Raw genomic sequence first — 20,345 nt, forward strand, 5'->3', positions numbered from 1 at the left:
TGGCGTGCAAGCTTTGACATGCTCCGGCTGGCCGAGAGGCGCTGTTGCCGATTATCTATTCGGCAAGCACGGCCTGCTGGTGTTCTGCAATTACTCAACGACCATCATGCCCCAGGCATTTCACATGAACAGTAAACACTCGTGTATGGGGCTGTTGGAGGAAATCTGGGACGTATGCGATGTTGGCGTGGCCATGCTTTATATTTACTAAACAGTGCCCGTATATCCCACCACTGGGACGCCACGTCAAACTGGCCTGGCATAGCAGCAGCATGTGAGTCTCTGACTGTGACTTTAGCTTCGCTACATACATCGGCCGACTTGAAGACAATCAGCCGAGATGCGAGTGGCTAGCCGCATGTGTGCATCCCAGCCCGACTCAGAGCTGCCATCCAGATGGTGTCCGCTCGCCGAGAGGCGTCTCAGAGTCGCCTGGACACGGCGAGCGACTCCCCTCCCCTCGAGACAGCTGACTGCACTCCGCGTCGTCAGGTGGGCCCCGTCACGCGCGCCTCGCGCATCGACTTCGACGACGTGGAGGCGACCATCCGTCGGATGGAGACCGAGTGCAAGTCGTCTTGGGACCACCTGAAGCTGATCGCCAAGCACGACGGGCCCACGCCGATGCGGCAGAAGGTGTCCGAGTTTCTGGCCGACTCTGCGGAGCGGATCATCGTGCTCGGCATCATCCACCGCCGGGTCATCAACAGGTCAGGGCTGGCGTGGCGTCGAGTCGTCAACAGGTCAGGGCTGGGGCAGCATCAGGTCAGCATCAGGTCGAGGCAAGGGCAGCACCAGATCAGCAGCAGGTCAGGGTATGAGCAGTACCAGGTCAGCAGAAAGTCAGGGTGGGGGCAGTATCAAGTCAGCGTCATGTGAGAGCGTGGGCGGCACTAGGTCAATAGCAGGCCAGGGCATGGACAGTACCAGATCAGCAGCAGGTCAGGACAGGGGCGGCATCATATCAGCATCACGTCGGGATGTGGACGGTACCAGGTCAGCAGCAGGTCAGGGCAGGGAGTGCATCAAGACAGCTTAGAGCATGAATGTTTACAGGTCAGGTCAAGGACACAACACCCCGTTGTGAGCTGAATACATTTCAAGGATCGGTTAGCCGACCAGCTGTATCTGACCCTGACCTGTCTTGATCTGACTAGCTGCGAGACTCCGTTTTGTTTTGTTGGCGAACATATGATTCTGCCTGAACACACACTGGCGTGATTTTACGGGGGAGGGCGTGAAATGGTTCCGGTAGGTCATGCATGTAACCGACAATGGTTATCCTGCACGCGTGTGTGTGCAGTTTCCTTGAAAGCCGTTGCTTAGCCTGGGGCCCCTCTTCTAACTGAAGGAGTCTACCGGCTGGATGGGTCCCCAACGCAGGCTCTGCCCGGGCTGCCCAGGTTTTACAAGTTCCTCTCGTGGCTGGGCGTGCCGCCTCACCAGCTGCGGGACTCCTAGCTCTGACTCTGTCCGGGCTGTTCAGGTTCTACAAGTTCCTCTCGTGGCTGGGCGTGTCGCCGCACCAGCTGTGGTACTACTAGCTCTGACTCTGTCTGGGATGTCCAGGTTCTACAAGTTCCTCTCGTGGCTGGGCGTGCCGCCGCACCAGCTGCGGGACGCCAAGCCACGCCACTTCTGCAAGATCATCTCGGAGTTCGCGCTCGAGTACCGCACGACCCGGGAGCGCGTGATCCAGCAGCTCGAGAAGAAGGCCAACCACCGCGAGCGGAACAAGACGCGCGGCAAGATGATCACAGACGTGAGAGCACGAGCTGCGCGCCGACCGCAGCCGGCGCTCGGCGGCGGAGCGCCCTGTGATTGGCTACACCCGTCCCGTGTTCACGCATTTTATTACATGTTCCGTGTTTGTGTGCACTTTTGTTATTAACAAGCTAGAGTAAATCTAATTCGCCAAAAAGAGTTTCGCCACGGGTGTTGGGAGCTTTCTATTTCTGTCCATTGGGAGCTCTGGGACATGATGCGTTCTTACCAGCAGTGACTAGGCGACTGCTGATGCTTTCTTTTTCCTGGCGATAAGGTGATCAGGACATGCAAAGGCATGTAGCGGAGCTCCGGGATGAAAATGAGCCATTGATGGAAAGGCGATGGGGCACTGTAGTGGTCAAATTGTTGTTTTTTATCTATAACGGATAGGCAATGCGTCTAACTTATCAGTAAGGAATGCAACTGAAAGCTCCTCGTGACCACGTCTGTTGGCCTGGTGGAACGTTATGTCTGTTCGTTCCTCTTCCTGTTTTCCCTCCACCCTCTGGTGCGTTGTGTTCAGGACGTCGTTTTTACCGGGCCACGCGTGCCCTCGCCAAATTCATCAGTCCACTCCAGGGCCCAGCCCCTCTCCCCACGGAAGGGTAGGCAAAGAACCCCGCCCCTGTGCACAGGCGGGTCAGCTGAGAACCCCGGCCCCTCCTCGCGAACGGGTCAGCTAGGAAACCCGCCCCTGCCCACAGACGGGTCAGTTGAGACCCCCCCCCCACACACAGACGGGTCAGCTGAGAACCTTGTCCGTGCCCACAGACGGGTCAGCCGTACGACCCGGCGTCCGGCGCCGGCTCCCGTCTGCGGCTCCGCACGCAGCGCACCACCGAGGAGAAGGCCGACGCCGACCTGAAGCAGCTGCTGGGCACTGGCGACGCCTCCGAAACGGACACCCTGCGCGGCACGCTGCCCTGGCGCCGCAAACGCCAGAGTGAGCACGCGGCGGCGCGGGGAGAGGAGGCGCGAGGCGGCAGCCTGCTCGCTGGGAGAGTGCGGCCCGGGGTGCAGTGTAATCTGTCTGGAAGTCCTGTCGGTCTGGTACCATAATTCGCAAGTTTGCTTTTCTTTCTAACTTTCCAAAGCATCGAAAGGCTGTTGTTGTTGTTGTTCTGAATACGTAGCCAGGAAGTCGTTGAATAATATCTGGTCAGGCAGTGTCGCTGCATCTAAGTATTGCATAGCACGATATATCTGCCGTCGGAAACGCCAAGAACGTCGTGATTGTTAAAACGAGTAGGGCGTTGAGGTTGTTGTTCGAAACGATTGGGATGGTGTGCGTGATGACCGAAGCGCCAAAGACGTTTGCCGTTGGCACCCTTGAGAGCGTGTGTCGTTTGTTGGCAGGCCGGGCTGGTCACGGAGACAGTCAGGTCGAGGGCGACGACGAGATCCTCGAGTCGTTGGTGAAGTCGGCCACGCGCGGCCCGTCGTCCCGCTCGGGGCCCAGGGAGCGGCGCCGCACCTCCCGCAACTCGGAGCGAAAATCATGTAAGTGGCGATGCGCCGCTCTGCGCTCCGTGTCTCCGGTTCATTGTCCTCTGCGCGTGGTGTCCTCGGCTCAGTGTCCTCGGCGCACCGTGTTATCAGCACAGTGTGCTCTATGCAGCGATCGCGGCCCAGTGCCCTCTGAACAGTGATCTCGGCTCAAAGTCCTGTGGGCAGTGATCTTGGCTCAGTGTCCTCTGGGCAGTGATCTCGGCTCAGTGTCCTCTGGGCAGTGATCTCGGCTCAGTGTCCTCTGGGCAGTGATCTCGGCTCAGTGTCCTTTGGGCACTATCTTCGCGGTAGCCGTTTTGGTGCAGCATTTCATCGCTTACCGTGGCTGGGCTGTTGTTCTTAGGCTCTGGGATGTAGCATGGGAGCTGAAGCAGTGGGGTCTCCCGGCACTTTGCTGGACGAGTGGGGTAAATAAAATGCTTATGTCCGCCATAAGAAAAGGAGGCCTCTCCACCGAACCGCTCAACTAAGCATCTAGTGTAAACTAAGCCAGTTTCACGCGCGGTTGTACTGTCCGGTGCGTTGTCTTTAGTAAATAGGAACTCCGCGCTCTCGCCCTGGCGGTGTTTGCAGCTTTGCTTCGTCCTCAGTGAAGCGATCTCGCACGCGAGAGGACAGTACAATAACGGAGGAGTGACCGGGCGGCGGATGAGGGCGGTATGTCTAGCCTGCCCCTGTCCCCCAACCCGGTGTGGTGTGCCGTGATCGGCCGGTAGAGTCGCGCGGCCGAGCCTGGCGCCGCTCCCAGGCCGAGTGGACGCCCTGACCTGACCCGACCTGACTTGCCGTGACCCGGGCCTGCACCCTGACTGTCAGGCCGCGACGCGTAGCTTGTGATTCCGGCTCCTTGGCGCATTTCCGCTGACGCACCGCGACCGCGAAGACCGCGGAAGCACACTAAAGTGTGTCGAGACCCTGTTTCGCACCTCTCCTTACAGCTGAGCTCGTCCACGGGCGTAGGACGAGCGTGCTATCCCGGATCCGTTGTCCCTTCCCCTCACGCGAAGTGTTCCGTCGTTGCTGCTCAGTCCATGCTTTCCACCTTTCCCGCGTGAACGGCTTGGGAGAGTGCTCAGCTGCTTTGTTCTGGGACCACCGCTGTTGGGCCCGCGGGGCCCGCCAGCCTGGCGCCGGTCGTCCGCGACCGCGGCGCTGCCAGCGTAGGGCCCGGCACGGCCTGTTCCACCCCTTTTGCCAGCTGTTGGCCGGCTATCCCCATCGTTGGTCGTTCGGAGCTGTAAGCCAGCCTGAGGCGAGTTCTTCGCGAGTTCTTCGTTGGTAAAGTGGTTACATTTGGGAAAATAGTTACCTCTGACGTCACAGAGGGCTCCGTCACAACACGTCCCACGCTCGGGGCTCACAGCGGTCCGTGTGTGACGTAGTCACCTGCAACCTCACTGGTAGCTGGTTCAGGTGAACACTGGTTCATCGAAAAACATGTTTCTTCCTGTACATACTCACCCACGAAAACTGCCTCGGAAGGTTAGAAGCCGTCCCAAACCGAGACTGCGATGTAAGGCGCGCGTCACATCGTGCAGTAGTGCCTGCATTTCGTGGTGGTGAAGCCGTTGTTACCGCAGCTGTGGCGCTGACGGAGAACAGCTGGTGGTCGGAGATGCTAGTAGAGCTCTAGGGTAGTTGCTCGTCGTTCGGCACTTGCCATGGAAACAGTGCACGGTAGCCATGGCTGTATGTTTTCTCATCGTCATGTACCAGAAGTTCGTGTTCCCGGCGTCTAGTTCGTTGCGAACAGGCTGTAGATGATACAGAAGAAGACGTCGATGCTGTCATTTATATGGCGCTGAGAAATGCGTGTAAAAGTGTGTGTCGGCCATTTTGTTTCATGCTAAAAAGCACTGTAAATTTGACTATCAAGCATAGCGGGTCACAAAAACTCTCATAAATTCTTCGTTTGACACGGAAGTTTAAGGTCACTTGGTGGGGTCAGACTTCAACAAGTGCTGCTTAGCTTGGGCGTTAGTCCTACATACCCACCCAATCAAAATGTTGGGACTGAATCTGTAAAAGAGATGTCTTTGTGTGACAGGCCAAGCATTCACCGGAGTACTTCGCGGCGCACGGAGAACCCCTAGCACCTGGGAGGGGGGGGGGGGGGGGTGGAGAAAACTGGCCCTGCATTGAGAACTGCAAGCTGACAGGCACAGGCAGCGCACGTGATTCACAACTTCAAGCCGCGCGGATGAGTACAGAGGTCTTTATTGCTGTAATCCGCTCCCTGGCCTGTTATCCGTCAGCCAACGCTGGTGGGTGAGGTAACTGACGTCGATATCCCCGGTTTGCAGTGGAAACGCAGCGAGGCTGGTTTTGGTAAAGGTATGCCGCTTAGTGTGAAGTATGTTGTGCTGCACAGGTGCCCTCAAACTACTTCAATGATTGCTGACCTCGACGCTTTAACACTTTTGCCGGAGCCATTTTCTGAATGGTGTGCTTGTGTGCTTCATATTTTTTATAAGCTACATCTGAAAGGTCCAGGGCACAGCTTATTCTAAATGACAACTCATTGCATTTTCATTATTCCACATTATCTTGCGCACGCAGTGAGAGGCACCGAGTGCGTCTGTGCATTTACTGATACGAAAACGTTATATCTTACTCTTCCAACGCGGCGGGAAATTTGTAAAATTCTGTTCTTAATTCAATTTTCCATGTAATATGTCAAAATTTGTTCTTGGAAAATTATCTACCTGCTTCTTAGCTTGGGGCTTTTTGTGGACGTACAGCTTCTGCGTGACTGCCGTGCCGTGTGCAGTGCTCGAGGTGGGCATCAGCGCCATTTGCTTTTCTGTCTAGTTTAGGCGAGCTTTTTGTCTTATAACTTGCGAAAATCGTAGCGCGGCATTCAGTGTGCAATACAGGACGGAGGAGCTACAAATGCCCCTCCGATGGCGTGGGCTGCCCACCAATATTTTTTTGTCATATTTCCGTTCGTTTTAGTGTTAGAAATAATCGTCTTGTGTATTTATACACACAAACTGTTCTTAGAAATTAGCAGGACAGTATGCTCACTTTTTATTTTCTTGGCTATGCATATTTCATTTCGTGTAATGTATTATTTGATGAGTCGCAATGTGGATGAGTGACCCTTTTATCTAAATCTAAAGCTGGCATTTGACTTTTCTTTCACCTGCTCTGCCGAGCATCGAAAATATTTTTAGACGTAGAGGGCTAAATGCGTAATATCATCGTCGTCGTTAGTGCGCCATCACGTCGCTGCTTCCTGGTATCGGCATACCAACACCGCCACCGCCGGGATCAGAGTGTGAATCAGACATTTGTCAAGACACTGGACTGCGCAGATCCGAAAGTTCATCCGCTAGGCGCGACGCTCGCTTCTCCCCGACTCGTGCAATCCTCTGTCCGCACCCGCCGCCGGGCCTCGCCCGTGCCTGACAGCCCTCTCTGCCCTCAGTGCGTCGGACGCTGAAGAATGGCCTGACGGAGGAGGAGCAGCGCTACCTGGTGGCTCTGGCTGCCAAGGTGCAGCACTGCTGAGCCGCGCCCAGAGCCAGAGCCGCCCGGCGTCCAGGCGGAGTGGTATCGTGACGGACCAGCGCGCCGTGTCGTGGCCGGCTGGGCCGGGACGACCGAGTGGCAACACCCTGCTGGAGCCGTCGCCGCCGCCCACAGAACCGACCAGTGTGTGTCTAGTCGCAGGAGAGGACATACAGCGCGACTGGCAGATGGGGAGCCGGCGTTCGCTGTTAGTGTAAACACGGGGCCGCTGGCTCGACCGCAGGGCACCCGCTCGCTGGTGACGGAGCCTCTGCAGGCGCGTCCTGCAGCCGCGCGCGTGGCTTCGCTGAAACACGCTGCTTCTGAGAAAAGCGTCGTGCTCTGGTCTGCGGTCCCTGGGGCACGCTGACATGACGTATCGGTTGATATCGTGCGGTCACGGACGACAGCCTGTTGAGCAGTGTCAATAAGAGTTGGTTGTACTTTTATACTAGGCCCCGCGGGACAGCAGCGCCTGACGCTGTGTCCGTGAGCAGGCCTCCCGCGTGTGTGCCCGTGCGCCGTGTACTGAGTGAGCGGATGGGTCGGTCGGAGGCCCGCGCGTGGGGCGCCGCCGTTCCCGGCAGTCCCGGATTGAGTGCCTGACTGTGATATTTCCCGCAATGTGACTCGTGCGCGACCCAAATACATGTATCGGACCGATTTGATGGGCGTGTCTGCTGATAGCGTTTTTTGTTTTCTCAGTTGTCCAGAGTTGCCCAATTCCGTTAAGCGCTTTTGTCGAGAAGTGAGGTGCTGTAAGCAGTCTTATGTCTACCACTTAAAGTGTCGCCGGGCCTGTTGAACATTCACGACGTTGTACCACCCACTGATACAACGACGTAATCAGAAAAAGACGCAGGATGTCGTTCTGAACGCCTTTCGGACAGACACCACATGAGATTGGCAGTCAGAGAACTGAGGACATCCCAGAGAAACGCATGAGGCTGATCCCCAACAACACAGATTAGATATCATTTCAGAAACCTGAGGATCGTCATGCAGCCATGAGCCGGGAGCTGTCAAAGCCGCGGTTGGAGTGGTTCATTGGCAAGGTGCCAACCGGAACTGAAGTATGTGTTCAACAATGAGATCAAGATCGACTGATCTTATTCTACACAGCTCAGAAATTAGCAGCCTGACTTTAGCTTTTGTACGTCAGAACTGTGCTCAGCGTATACGACTTGTATTCATAGCAACTTGTATTACTAGGGCCAAATCATGATCCTCTGGAAATTTTCAACATTCAGCCAGAATCGAATGATGGTACAGATTATGCAGCGTATTTTTGAGCATGCGCGCTCTCATGCCTTAGCAAAAGGGAACATATTTCACCGGTGCGATTTGAGGAATGGTGATAATAGAGGATCAGCCTTTACAGCACCGCAAAATGGTGCTGAAATCTGAAGAGTATGAGAGTAGAGCTGGAAGAGCACAAGAGATATCTCTAGTTGTCGTGGTCCTGTAACGATTGATCTGTCCAAGAGGCGATCTTAATTTTTTAAAGAAATCATCCAGTTTAATCTTTGAACTGTATTAATTCATTTTGAAAGACATTCAGAAACATCATTTTACGGTGGGCACGGAAGCTGCAATTCAGGCCATCGCTTTCCTAACTTCCTGAGATTGCGGGCGTGTCATTGGGGCTTTGCGAAGCTGTCAGCTGCTAACGCTGTATGGTGGCTGCAATGAAAAATCCACTGTGCCAAGGAGTGATTTTAACAAAAAAGGTCATGTCGTCCGATAAGCGATTAACATCGCCGGCTGATGGAGCTTTTATTTTGACATCGTGCTGACATGGTCGCGCGCGCCGCGTGCGAATACAAGCATTGAACGCTGTATCTCTGCAAATTGCAGCTGAGGCATTCGCTGCTGGATGGGTGAGACACTGTCGGGTGGTCGAAGGAATCAAATAGATTTCCTTGTCACAAGGACATTCAGAGTCAGACAAGTCTGAGTCAGACTAGTGTATTCTAATGGAAGCTCAAAGACCTGTCAAATGCACAGTGTCGCATTCCTTGCCACGACTACAGGCATTGTTCCTGCCTGATTTAAACACAAAAGGTCATGTCGGCAAAATAATGATTCTCGTTGCCGGCCCACAGTGATCCCGAAAGGTATTATGTGCACAAAATCTCAATCGTCGCGCAAAACTGAAGTATATGAGATTGGAGACCGCGCTTTTGCAAATTGCCGCAGCGGCCAACACGCAAGCATTTAGCGAGACACTGAAAAAATAAATAAATAAAATAAAATGAACTTCCTATTGAGACAAGTGAGGTGTACAGGAAATACATATCCCCATACCAGCGTCATCGGCACCCTTTGCGCGCGATTTTAAGTCTTTCCCGCGATTCTTCATGTTGCTGGCAGGACGGCAGCAGATATCAATGCGCAGTTAAGGGATGATTTGATCGAAAAGTTCCTGCGGGAAAATGAGCGATGTACATTGGAGACCGATAGTGCCACCAAAATGACGTCGTGTGCACATGGTCGCACCCACCGCGCTGCAACACAAGCATTTTCGATTGGGCGCATTGGTTTTGCAAATCAGCACTTCGGCCAGCCGGCCACAGTTGAGTAAGCCATCGACAGAGGGCGACCAAATGCGATGAATTCCCTAAACGGACAGTTATTAGTTGCGTCGTAGTTAGCAAAGTGCCGTCATGGGGGTGATTTCAGCAACAAAGCACATATTGAACGATTTACATTCACGACCGATAGTGTTTCGGCAGTGTCATTCCATGCACAGGGTCTCACCCGCCGCGCACGACTTATTTTTGTTTCAGTCGGCGTGACATCGCAATCATTGAAGCGACCGGACGACCAGCATTGGAGAGAATGTACCACGTATGAGAATATCAAAGCATCTAGTATGATGAAATAAGCTACCTTTTAACTATTGGTATACTTTTTATGTGGAAGGGATTGCTCTAGACAACCCAATTTTTCTATTTAGTAAATATGTCCCACAATACGTCATCGTCTGATTACGTCATTGGCCTTGCGGCACATTGATTGGGAGCCGATTGATAACCATTGTATCAAGAAATCGTGCTTATGAACTCGAGATATGAAAGAATCCCCATTTTTTGTCATGGTCTTGATCGCCACATGGCTAATGGAATGGCAGGATCTGAATGCTGTTATTATGAGGTCATGGATGCCTGGGTGACCCTGGAATAGCATCCCCGAAATAGTCTGCACATCCTCGTGGGCGTGTAGCATAGAAGCTAGAGCATGTAGGTCTTGATAAGGACGGGACTGTGAACTGCACCGAATGATCTTCAATATATTTTACTTCAGGTGAAACATCTTGAGGATCATTCGGTGATCATTCAGATCATTCGGCAGGTCGACCAGATAAAATGGATGCTGTAATGGTACGAGTGTATTCTTCTCACATCCGATAGCCCGATTGTAGTCCTATAAAGAACACACATCTGCCATTGTCGTGCCCGAATGTAAGCATTTTCAGCGGGCTGCTGTATTCAACTCAGTGCGGTGCGAGCCGACCGCCGCAGTTGCAACACGCCGAGGAGGTGTAGATAAGTGAAAAAGCTCATTTCGGCAGATGAACGATTTAAATTCCCGACTGATCCGCTTCCATAATGACACGGTGTGTTCCTGATAGCACCCGCCGCGCAGGAATAAAAACACTTGTAATTGAACGCCATCACTTTGCAGATGAAGGCTTCATCCGGCCGGAAGGCATTGAGCGAGACAACGTTGGGTGTCGACCAAATCAAAAAGATTCCTTGTCCCACAAGAGTGTCAAACTCTCAGCTGATAGCCCTATACCAGCGCTATCGAATGCACACAGTTGCACAAGTTAGCGCCCAATTATGAGCATTTTCCTGGACCGTCCTTATGTTACCATTACGCCACGGGCAGTCCGGCAGTAAGAATTAGTGGGCAATGGGAATGTCATTTGGACAAAAGAGGTGATGCCGGTAGATAAGCCATTTGCATGGAGGGCCGAAGAGTGCACTCTTCACACAGAAGAGGCCGAAGAAGGCCTCTTCTGCACAAGGTACGACGACGCAATGAAATAAGGACGCGTTGAGGCGCATGCTTACTAAATAGAGAAATTTTATGGTCTAGAACAGTCTTCTCCACTTAAAGGTATGTCAATAGATAAATTGCTCATTTTTTAAATTGCTCAATAGCTCATTTTATAATATCTGATGCTCGCTTCAATATTTCTAAATGAGGAACATTCGCTTTAAAACAAAAGGCTCATCGCGGGTAATTACCATGTACTGTGTAGCGGCACCAGCCTTACGCTGTTTTTAAGTCGAGCTCCGTGATGGCAATCCTGCACCAACCATACCTTAATGTCAATCGATTGCCCAAGAATTGCGGTGGAGCCTATCCCATTCTGCCTCTTGTGAGCAACCGATGTGCGCTTCGGATCTAATGACGTCATTAATATACCTCCGTTGCACTAGTTCTCGGATTGTACCCACTGCTTACAACCTTGAATATTTTGGAGTCAATCGAGAAGCGCCAGTGGGAGGTGTTGCTGCGTAGTGTGCGGTCGAGGGACGATATAGGTTATTGCAGTGACCAAGCTGCTGAAAGTGGTATTTGTTAGAAGCATAGCTGATATATTTCACTCCACAGAAGGTGAGGCCAGTTTGTATAACGCTGAGGGATGGTTTCCCGTCTTGTTGATGCGGTGGAGACGCGTCGTGTTGTGCTGAGATGCGCCTAGCTAACAAGTGCTAATCGATTCCGAAGTCAAACTACATCGTTTGAACTTGTACCAGTTCGTGTAGCACTCTGAAACTATGAAGTCATGCCAAGACATGCCTGTGAAAATAGTCAGTCAATAGTGTCTACATAATTTGTGCATATCCAAGTTTCTATACTGTATCACATGCACACATGATACTCATACGTACCCTGTTAAAATGTGATCATTTCAGGAAAACCTGTGGTCTGAAGTAGTTGCAAACACAGTTGCATTGAAAAATATTTTAAAGGTATCTCCAGCCAAAATGATTTGGTCTTACAATGATATTTTTGAGCATTGATTCTGCTGTTTCTAATGGTTTGTGTCTTTTGCCTTGCGTCACAAACTTACGTCAAGCTCATCATAGTGTTTTAGACTGACTGTATAGCTGCTGAACAGAAGCACAATGCTTTTCCATGATGTCCTAGCATTCCACCCCATGCTCACCCATCCGCCCATTCACTCGGGAACCAAAGAACCCAACAGGCAGATGGAAGGGCAACTACATGCAGTGTGAAAATTTTTATTTTTTCTGATAGTGGAAGAACAGTGTTGTGCCAGCAAAGGTGCAGAGTGAAATAAATACTTTAACTTGTGAATGTTAGACCCCTTCATTGGTGTAATGAGCAAAGCTTATCAATTTCCGCTGCTGGTACCAGCAAAAATAGGTTTCTACTTGATGTCACCAGTTGAGCATGCCATGATGCTGGCCTTTTTTTCTGGTTGAGCAGTAATTGTACAAAGAGGAAATATGTGTAAGAAAATATGTTGGCAACCTTGGATGAGTATCTTGCAGCTCATCTCCAACAAAGTATAAATGCAACTGCAAAAAATGCTATCAACAGCTAACCACCCTCCTAACCACCTGTATTGGTGCCTGAATTGGTTATCAAGCTTTTCAAAGTCATTGGTTGTGCTGTGTTGACCAATTTTGTACACAAATGCTGTCTAGCTATGGGACCACATGTCTGACCACAATCACATTAGAGCAACATATTGCATGCACCAATATATGCACCTTACATGAAGTGCTTACATTTCAAATGTGGATGCTTAATCCTTCGAAAACTGCACTTAAGTCATAAAATAAAAAATCACACACAGCTTTTTACTTTGTGGCTGAAATAGTGTTTCTCTCTAGCTTCACAGTGAGGTGAGGGTTCAGGTCAGTACTTGCTCATTAGTTGCCTCTGACTGGAATGACTTGTGTCAGTGGCTGCTCAAGGCCAGATGAGGTCAGAGGGTGGGGCAGCTGGTGCTGGGCATAGTGCTCTGGTAAGCTTTCATCACAAAATCATGCTGTGACTCAGGGATTTTATTGTCTGATAGTGGTGTTCATGATTCACAAAACAAACCCTGATCAGCATAGACTATGCTCCTAGAAATTTGTCCATTAGAAGTCAGACAAATAATGATTTTTTGGGACAGAAATTATTATGTGATGAAATGGGATGCCAGGAAGACAAAATGTAAAATAAGTATGTAAGACATCGATCAGTAAGATGTTAAAACAGCACCGATGGTGTCCACACCAGTTTTCAGGTCGGTGGTTTGTGCTGTGTATGCGGCAGGTCTTTACTCACGGCTGTGTTTTTCGCCATTGCAGTGTTTTCTGACGGAAGACAACAACTTGGCCTGTCGCAGCTGGCGGGGGAAGAGAATCGCTCGAGCGTGATGCTTGTGGAGCACATATCGCTGGAGGCGGCGCAACAGAGGCCGGCAAGGCTCGTTCGGAAGAGGAGAGCACGAGGTAAGCCCGCAGCAGTCCCGGCTGCGCGCAACGTTACACCACATCAAATCATTGGTTACTCCTGCCTGCATTTCAGGGGATTCGGCCCCCTGTTTCTTTTTCATTTTTAATGCCAAACCATTTTAGATATAGCAACGCAATTTGCTGACTTCCTGGCTATCAGATGATGGATTCCGGCTGAATTTTCATCCATGGTTGCTCAGGTCGTCATTTGTGGAAGCGAAAGTGTGTGTTTTTTTTTTGGTAACCGTTCATATACTTGCAGATGAAGTAAGTGGTAACGTATGCGGCCTTTTGAATGATATCGGGAAGGGGGAGTTGTGGCCTAGTCCTAGTCAGAATTTCGCCCAGGAGTGGGCCAAATCGGGGCAAAAGGGGACTTTTCGGCCAAGGGACCCCGCTTGATTGTTTTTTGAAGATCTTACATTAGCCCTATCTATGGGCGTAGACCGGAAAGAAACGACTGAAACCTGGAAGAGTCGTGACCGAAATATGGGTGTTAGCCCCCCTTTTCTTCATCTTGGAAGACTTCCGTCCCCCGAGGAACTTGTAAAGCACAAGGTCTTCACCACTACTGCTCAATATCCAAATCATAGGTACGCAAACCCGCTGTCATAAATCGAGCTCGAGCGTGAGTTCAGCGCAGCACACAGCACAGATTTGCCTGCGGCCTTTAGTTCATAAAAGGTACTTGCACCACGGTCTTGGGATGTTTTTTTCAACGGACATGCCTAAGTAATTCGCCATTTCAGTATACGCTAGACGACTGCTCCGCATTTGTAGGGGGTTTGCACTGAGGTGTCCATTGTTTTATTTGGGTCTGGAGCACGTCAGCACGAATCATCATATCGACAGATAGCAATTGGCTTTCACGCAGTTTAGTGCGTTGAATGCAAGTCTTGGTCATTTACCGCGTCTTGCGATTCTTTATATGGACATTTGGCCAGCTCTGCTAGTGATGACGGACATGAGACTGGCAATTGAATAACAAGAATGACGCTGTAACCGAGAATACAAATGCAAGTAAAAAAACATGCCGTCACGAAAAAATATACAAGGACACCACAAGAAGGGGCAAAACACGCGTATACAACGATCGTCGGTCATTTGAAACACATAAATTAACGAGGCTAACGCGTTGAAGTCCTACGGTTGAGTCAGCCCGTCCGCTACAGAGATAAACTTGACACAGCTAATCTGACAGCAGTTCTAGTGCCATAAAAACGGTACATGACGCAATCAGACTGCGATGTAGTGAGCACCATATTTTCTAAATGATGGTACCTTTTTAGCTAGAGGAGTTATGCATTTAAAGGCATGCCAATGGAAGCCAATGAGTTTTCCATCTTATTTGATGCTTGCATCAATATCTTCAAATTTAGAACATGCCCTTTAAATAAATTGGTAGTTCATCTGCAAAGGTTCATAGTAGTTTTTGATCACCATAGTGGGGCCAATGGACCTCGCAATATCAGGGGAGAATTAGGGCTGATATAGGGTATGAAGTCTGACATCCAAGTGAGATTCGGCGCTTGGGAAAAGTAGCAGATGGAGAGGTGAATCAACCAGCAAAGGGATTTTTGGATCTTGCAAAACAGTTTTTTAATTGTAATACACTGACTTCCCGTATGATGAAACCCTCCGTGCATGCCTGCTCCGGACTCAGAAGGCGACGTCGGCGATTGTTTAAACAGGACACAGCGTCGCAATACACATCTGAGTGGAGCAGGCCAGGTCGCCAGTGATCGCGCCGCACCATGGACGTCTGTTATGCTGGCGTACCGACGTCCTGCGTCAACGTCACCCACAGCCATCAACACCAAAACACAACGGGCCTCACCCGCCCCGGGTCTGGGCGGCACGCCCGGCCCGCTGCAGGATGCGCTTGTATAACGACATGGTCAGCTCCGGGGCATGCACGGCTCAGCATGTGCAGCTCTAGAGCATGTTCGGCTCAGGATGTATTGCTCAGCATGTGCAACTCTTGGACATGTACGACTCAGCACGCACAGCTCCAGAGCATGTACGGCTCAGCATGTACAGCTCTTGAGCATGTACGACTTGGCATGTACTTGGCACGTACTTGGCATGCACTTGGCTTGGCATGTTGGCTTTGGCTTTGGCTTTTGCCCTGGCTGTAGCTCTGATTCTAGCCCTGTCTCTGGCTTTGGCTCTGGTTCTGGCTTTGGGTCTGGCTTTAGCTCCAGGTCACTCTCCCGCTCCTTTTTTTTTGCATTTCAGCTTTGAATAATTTGCATCGTGTGCATATAACCTTTGAAAAGTCAACTTTGCTCGTGGGGCGAATTTTTGCCAGTCATATTATAACCGACCATTTCGATAAACAATACTCTGATGTGAAGAGTGCTGTTAGATTACTTAGATTTCAAAACCACTGAAGATACCTGTGCATGTCAAGTGATGTCACAGAGTCGTAGAAGACATTGGAGTACTAATCATAATGCACAGTGCACTGACGATCAGGCTGGGCTAGCGCACTTGACCTATGGTAGACACATATTACAGCTGCAGTCACAACCGATGAAAAGGAATCTCAGATGCTGCATGCAGGCACTTATTTCAAAGGTTTAACCTTGCGTGACCTTTAGAAGGTCAATGGTCTTGCATGCTAGTGCTCAAACAAAAGCGAGTTGAGAAATCTACAATCGCTAAAGAAGCGCGTTTGCCACATTTACTTGGCAAACTATGCCTACCTGCACTCAACAGTTTCGTATTTATCGGACCCGGCGTGGACTTGTCTCCAGAAACTCACTGCCATTGGTCGCACGACGTTCTTCAAAATGGTGCTGGGGTGATGGATCCTGATAGAGCATTGCCGCAGGTGTAGGTGCCATGCATTCCATGTAAAATGATTGGAAATGTATGACCTAGGTTGACCTCTGATGGCCCGGCCCGTCGCCCTCAGTTAAGGTCTCCATCTCCGGCGCCAAAATCCGCTATATTTTAAAGCAATCTGGTGGCGTGGCCCAGTCGGTAATAATTTAACTGCATTGGCGATGGGGCGAGAAGCATGACTGATATGGTCTTCACAAATAGAGCATACCTCGCAATCTATTGATAAAATGTGCAGAAAAGCTGGCATGAGGTGCAAGTGTGATAACTGAGCTACTGAAAAAGTCAGCATAATATCTTGAATGGCTGCCAAGGTATTCAAGCGTCAGTGGTGCACTTCACGGATATCATTTGCGCCATGGTTGTTTTAGCCTGCTTTACTGCTGTTAAAATCGGAGAATGGGTCGGCGGGCATGATAGCATGCGTCACTAACACAATGGAACTGCTCTCGGCCAGACAACTACCCATGGAGTTGTAACACGGCTTGACAGATATAACCTAACTTTTATTGCTAATGCACTTACAAGTATGATCGTGTTGCTGGACATGTGCTGTCGCCCCCACACAGATGGCTGTGAATGTCCCACTGCCAGGGACCAGTACAGCTGCTGCATGGCCTGTAGGTCATTAGCTACTCATTAGTGTCAGCGGGGCTATTACCGGGGCGAAACAAAGGGAACGCAAGCGTGCTTCTGATGGCCGACGGCAGAGGCGGCGCCCCGGCAAGTGTCCTGTATGTTTTCTCTCGGCAGCCGCCTTCCGAGGTAAGAGGAGAGTCCGGAGCTGTAAACTCTGGCGTATGCTGCTGCTGCGTGGCCTTGGTGCGCGTAAACCACCGCCGATGTGTTTCAGGCGTCACCAGCCATGGCAGCCGGGAGCGGACCAAGGTGCCGCGCTGCCAGCTGACGCCGGTGCCGATCACAAAGCGTGAGTATCCCCCCTCCCCCCCCCCAACGTCCGTCCGTCTCCCTCTGCCGTGATCGTTCACTTCGGGCGCTCTGCCTCCGCCTGCCATCAGGGGAATGTCTCTAGGCAGTGCACTGCCAAACTCAAAACTCCCGACGCGTCTGGTTCAGAAGTTTTAGCCAATGTACAACTGGTGGTTTTTCGTTTTTTTTTTTACTGCAGCGGGCAGCTGGAAATATACTTCGGGCTTGGTGCACCCTCCCCCCCTCCCCCCTGGTTGTCATATGCATAATAGTAGGGAAGGCTGAAAATGATCAGGGGCATTTGCCGTAACCTTGACATGCCGTTTGCGTCAACGTTTTGCACATTTTCAACGCAAGCCTATGCTGTTCTCCCGTGGCCTTAGCCAGATGGCTGTCAGTTGCCAGCGGCCAGTCTGCTGTGTGCTGTGCCAAGCCTGTTTTCCGATGTTTGTAATGGGCTTCCTGCATTCGGCACACGATCAGGAGGTCGGTTATCACCCGTCGAGGAATGTAAGCGCCGCCCAGCCATACCAGCCGCTCGCAGGGGTTCTCAAGCTTGTGCTCAGGCTCAGACCGGCAACCGTGGATTTCAAACTTCTCGGAATGCGCAGCTTCATGGCAGAGCGCTGCGTCATGCTGTCTGTTGGATTTTTCACTAACAAGATTAGTGACAAGTACGGCGAGATATAAACATTTCCTGCGAAGTTAGTGTCATCTGAAATGCATTTTGGTCCCTATGTACCAAACATTTGCTTTATGTGCAGGTTGTGTGTACACGTACCTTTTAGGTGTGTATTTATATACGATGAGCACGCGAGCTGCGGACATTTTGTGTCACTTGTGATGGTCGCCAGCCGACGATCCCGGGCATTGGGATGGGGCCGGCGGTGGAAGCCGGCGCTGCCGCCGGATGCGGTACCCGTTGGGATGGGGTCGGCGGTGGAAACCGGCGCCGCCGCCGGGAGCGGCACCCGTTGGGATGGGGCCGGCGGTGGAAGCCGGCGCCGCCGCCGGGAGCGGCACCCGTTGGGATGGGGCCGGCGGTGGAAGCCGGCGCCGCTGCCGGGAGCGGCACCCGTTGGGATGGGACCGGCGGTGGAAGCCGGCGCCGCCGCCGGGAGCGGCACCCGTTGGGATGGGGCCGGCGGTGGAAGCCGGCGCCGCCGCCGGGATCGGCACCCGTTGGGATGGGGCTGGCGGTGGAAGCCGGCGCTGCCGCCGGATGCGGTACCCGTTGGGATGGGGTCGGCGGTGGAAGCCGGCGCCGCCGCCGGGTGCGGGACCCGTTCCATGACGCGTTGTGGCGGGAGCGCTGTCTCGGCCGCCGTCAGGAGAGTGGTCCACATCGGCGGCCGAGCTCACCACCATTCCACACCAGACTCCGGCCCGGACGTACGACCGCGCTGGGCCGGTGGCAATCAGCCGAAATGACTCCTGTCAGCCCAAACGGCTCCTGTCAGGCACCGCCGCCAGCCTGTTGAAATACGGTCCCAGATAGGCATCAGGGGTCATGGCAGCCGCTGGCCACAGTCTCTGGCGCGGACGGGCTACAGCCGCTCGATTAATAACCCATGCATCATGCATCCAGTCGCCCACACTTCCTGCTACCGTTTCATTTATGGATGTGTGTTGGCCATTGTCGCCCTGGCATGAGCCATATTCGTCGTCTAATGTGCGTGATCCATCAGCCGAGGAGGTCCCAGTGGCACGCCGTTACAGTTTGCCAGGCAATTTCAGGTCAGCCACGTGACGCACTGCGTACTGTATGCGTGATGACCCCGCACCCGTGCCTCCGTGCGTTCCCGCGTGGGGCCCGTATTGGGCCTATGTCTGATGGTATGCTGTGTATCTCAGATGGAACCGCTTGTCTTAGTGTCTCCGTGTTGGCTCTCGGTATGCATGTAAATGCTGCGTTGGTGTGCGCGTGTTTTGTGTGTGTCTGAAATCTGGGTGAGCCGGTGCCGGCGAACCCGGTCGATCTGTTGGTGGGTGCTGCTGACCGCCCAGCGTGAGCCGTCTGCTGACCGTCCAGCGTGTGCCGTCTGGTGGCCATGTCAGCGTGTGCCTTCTGGTAGCCATGTCAGCGTGAGCCGTCTGCTGACCGTCCAGCGTGAGCCGTCTGCTGACCGTCCAGCGTGTGCCGTCTGGTAGCCATGTCAGCGTATGCCGTCTGATGGCTATGTCAGCGTATGCCGTCTGATGGTCGTGTCAGCACATGCCGTCTGCTGACCTTGTCAGCGCATGCCGCCTGCTGACCGTGTCAGCGTGTGCCGTCTGCTGACCGTGTCAGCGTATGCCGTCTGGTGGCCGTGTCAGCGTATGCCGTCTGATGGCTTTGATAGCGTATGCCGTCTGCTGACCGTGTCAGCGTATGCCGTCTGCTGACCGTGTCAGCGTGAGCCGCCTGCTGACCGTGTCAGCGTATGCCGTGCCCGGGTACCGGGTGCCTGACCGTCGTTGGCCGTTTTCCAGTGGAGCCCGACGAGGACTCGGGCCTGGGCCTGGACGAGCCGGGCGTTGGCGCCCTGGAGACGGCCCAGCTGATCCGCTCCGGCATCACGGCCACGGTACGTCGCCCGGGGACGGGAGGGACCGGTGGCGGACCAGTGGCGGCGGCACGCTGACGGGCGCACTGTCGTCCGGGGACGGGAAGGACCGGTGGCGGCGGCACGCTGACGGGCGCACTATCGTCCGGGGACGGGAAGGACCGGTGGCGGCGGCACGCTGACGGGCGCACTGTCGAGGCGCCTGGCTTGGCCGTAGGCAGTGCTGAAGGCGAGCGTCGGAAGGCTCGGCGCTCACTTCTCAGATGGGGCCGCCGGTAGCCGGCACCTTTGCTGTGCGTCCAATGTCCACGGCGTTCGCGATGTCTTTGCCGTGCTGGCCGGAAGTGACGTGACCCCGGTGCGCGTTTCCAGGAACCGACGAGCGCAGTATATTCCCAGCAGTAGGCGCGTCTGTGCCTCTACTCCCCACCCCCACCCCTCCTCCAATTATCACCATCGTTGTCTTAAGGAATGCACTTTTTTGGCAAGTTAGGCAGCCATTGGCTGAAACAATGTCAGCCAGCCAGTCTTGACTGGTTGGTAGAAACTACAGATGGCAAAACTGGCAGAACTGGCAGAAACTCGGCTGAGGTAAAATAGGCTGTAAGTCAATGGAACGACATCAGGCCAATATGGCGTTCGCATTCAGCATTCGTAGTGTTAATGTAGTGCGCACATGAAAACGCATCAGTAGAAAGAACGACGTACTAACAAAAACTGTTAGATATTGTGATACGATGCA

At 52.6% G+C, this 20,345-nt stretch overlaps 1 protein-coding gene and 1 long non-coding RNA gene across 2 annotated transcripts in view; both read left to right on the top strand.

The window, feature by feature from the left end:
* The window catches only part of LOC119090345 (FH1/FH2 domain-containing protein 3-like), a 53,856-nt gene extending 46,426 nt beyond the window's left edge, over positions 1-7,430 (top strand). The window contains 5 exon segments of the mRNA XM_037213138.1: positions 493-710; positions 1,570-1,762; positions 2,539-2,710; positions 3,124-3,267; positions 6,707-7,430. Of these exon segments, the coding sequence (XP_037069033.1) occupies positions 493-710; positions 1,570-1,762; positions 2,539-2,710; positions 3,124-3,267; positions 6,707-6,789 (810 nt within the window). The 3' untranslated portion in view covers positions 6,790-7,430.
* A 3,907-nt stretch (positions 7,431-11,337) lies between these two features.
* On the top strand, positions 11,338-19,575 carry LOC119089765 (uncharacterized). The gene is made up of 4 exons (XR_005093195.1): positions 11,338-11,418; positions 13,134-13,277; positions 16,981-17,055; positions 19,530-19,575. It is a non-coding gene; the product is annotated as an uncharacterized LOC119089765 (long non-coding RNA).
* Positions 19,576-20,345: the final 770 nt, after the last annotated feature.

This window comes from Pollicipes pollicipes, unplaced genomic scaffold, assembly GCF_011947565.3.
Source record: "Pollicipes pollicipes isolate AB1234 unplaced genomic scaffold, Ppol_2.1 Scaffold_3087;HRSCAF=3621_pilon_pilon_pilon, whole genome shotgun sequence".
In the NCBI taxonomy this organism is placed as follows: Eukaryota; Metazoa; Arthropoda; class Thecostraca; order Pollicipedomorpha; family Pollicipedidae; genus Pollicipes; species Pollicipes pollicipes.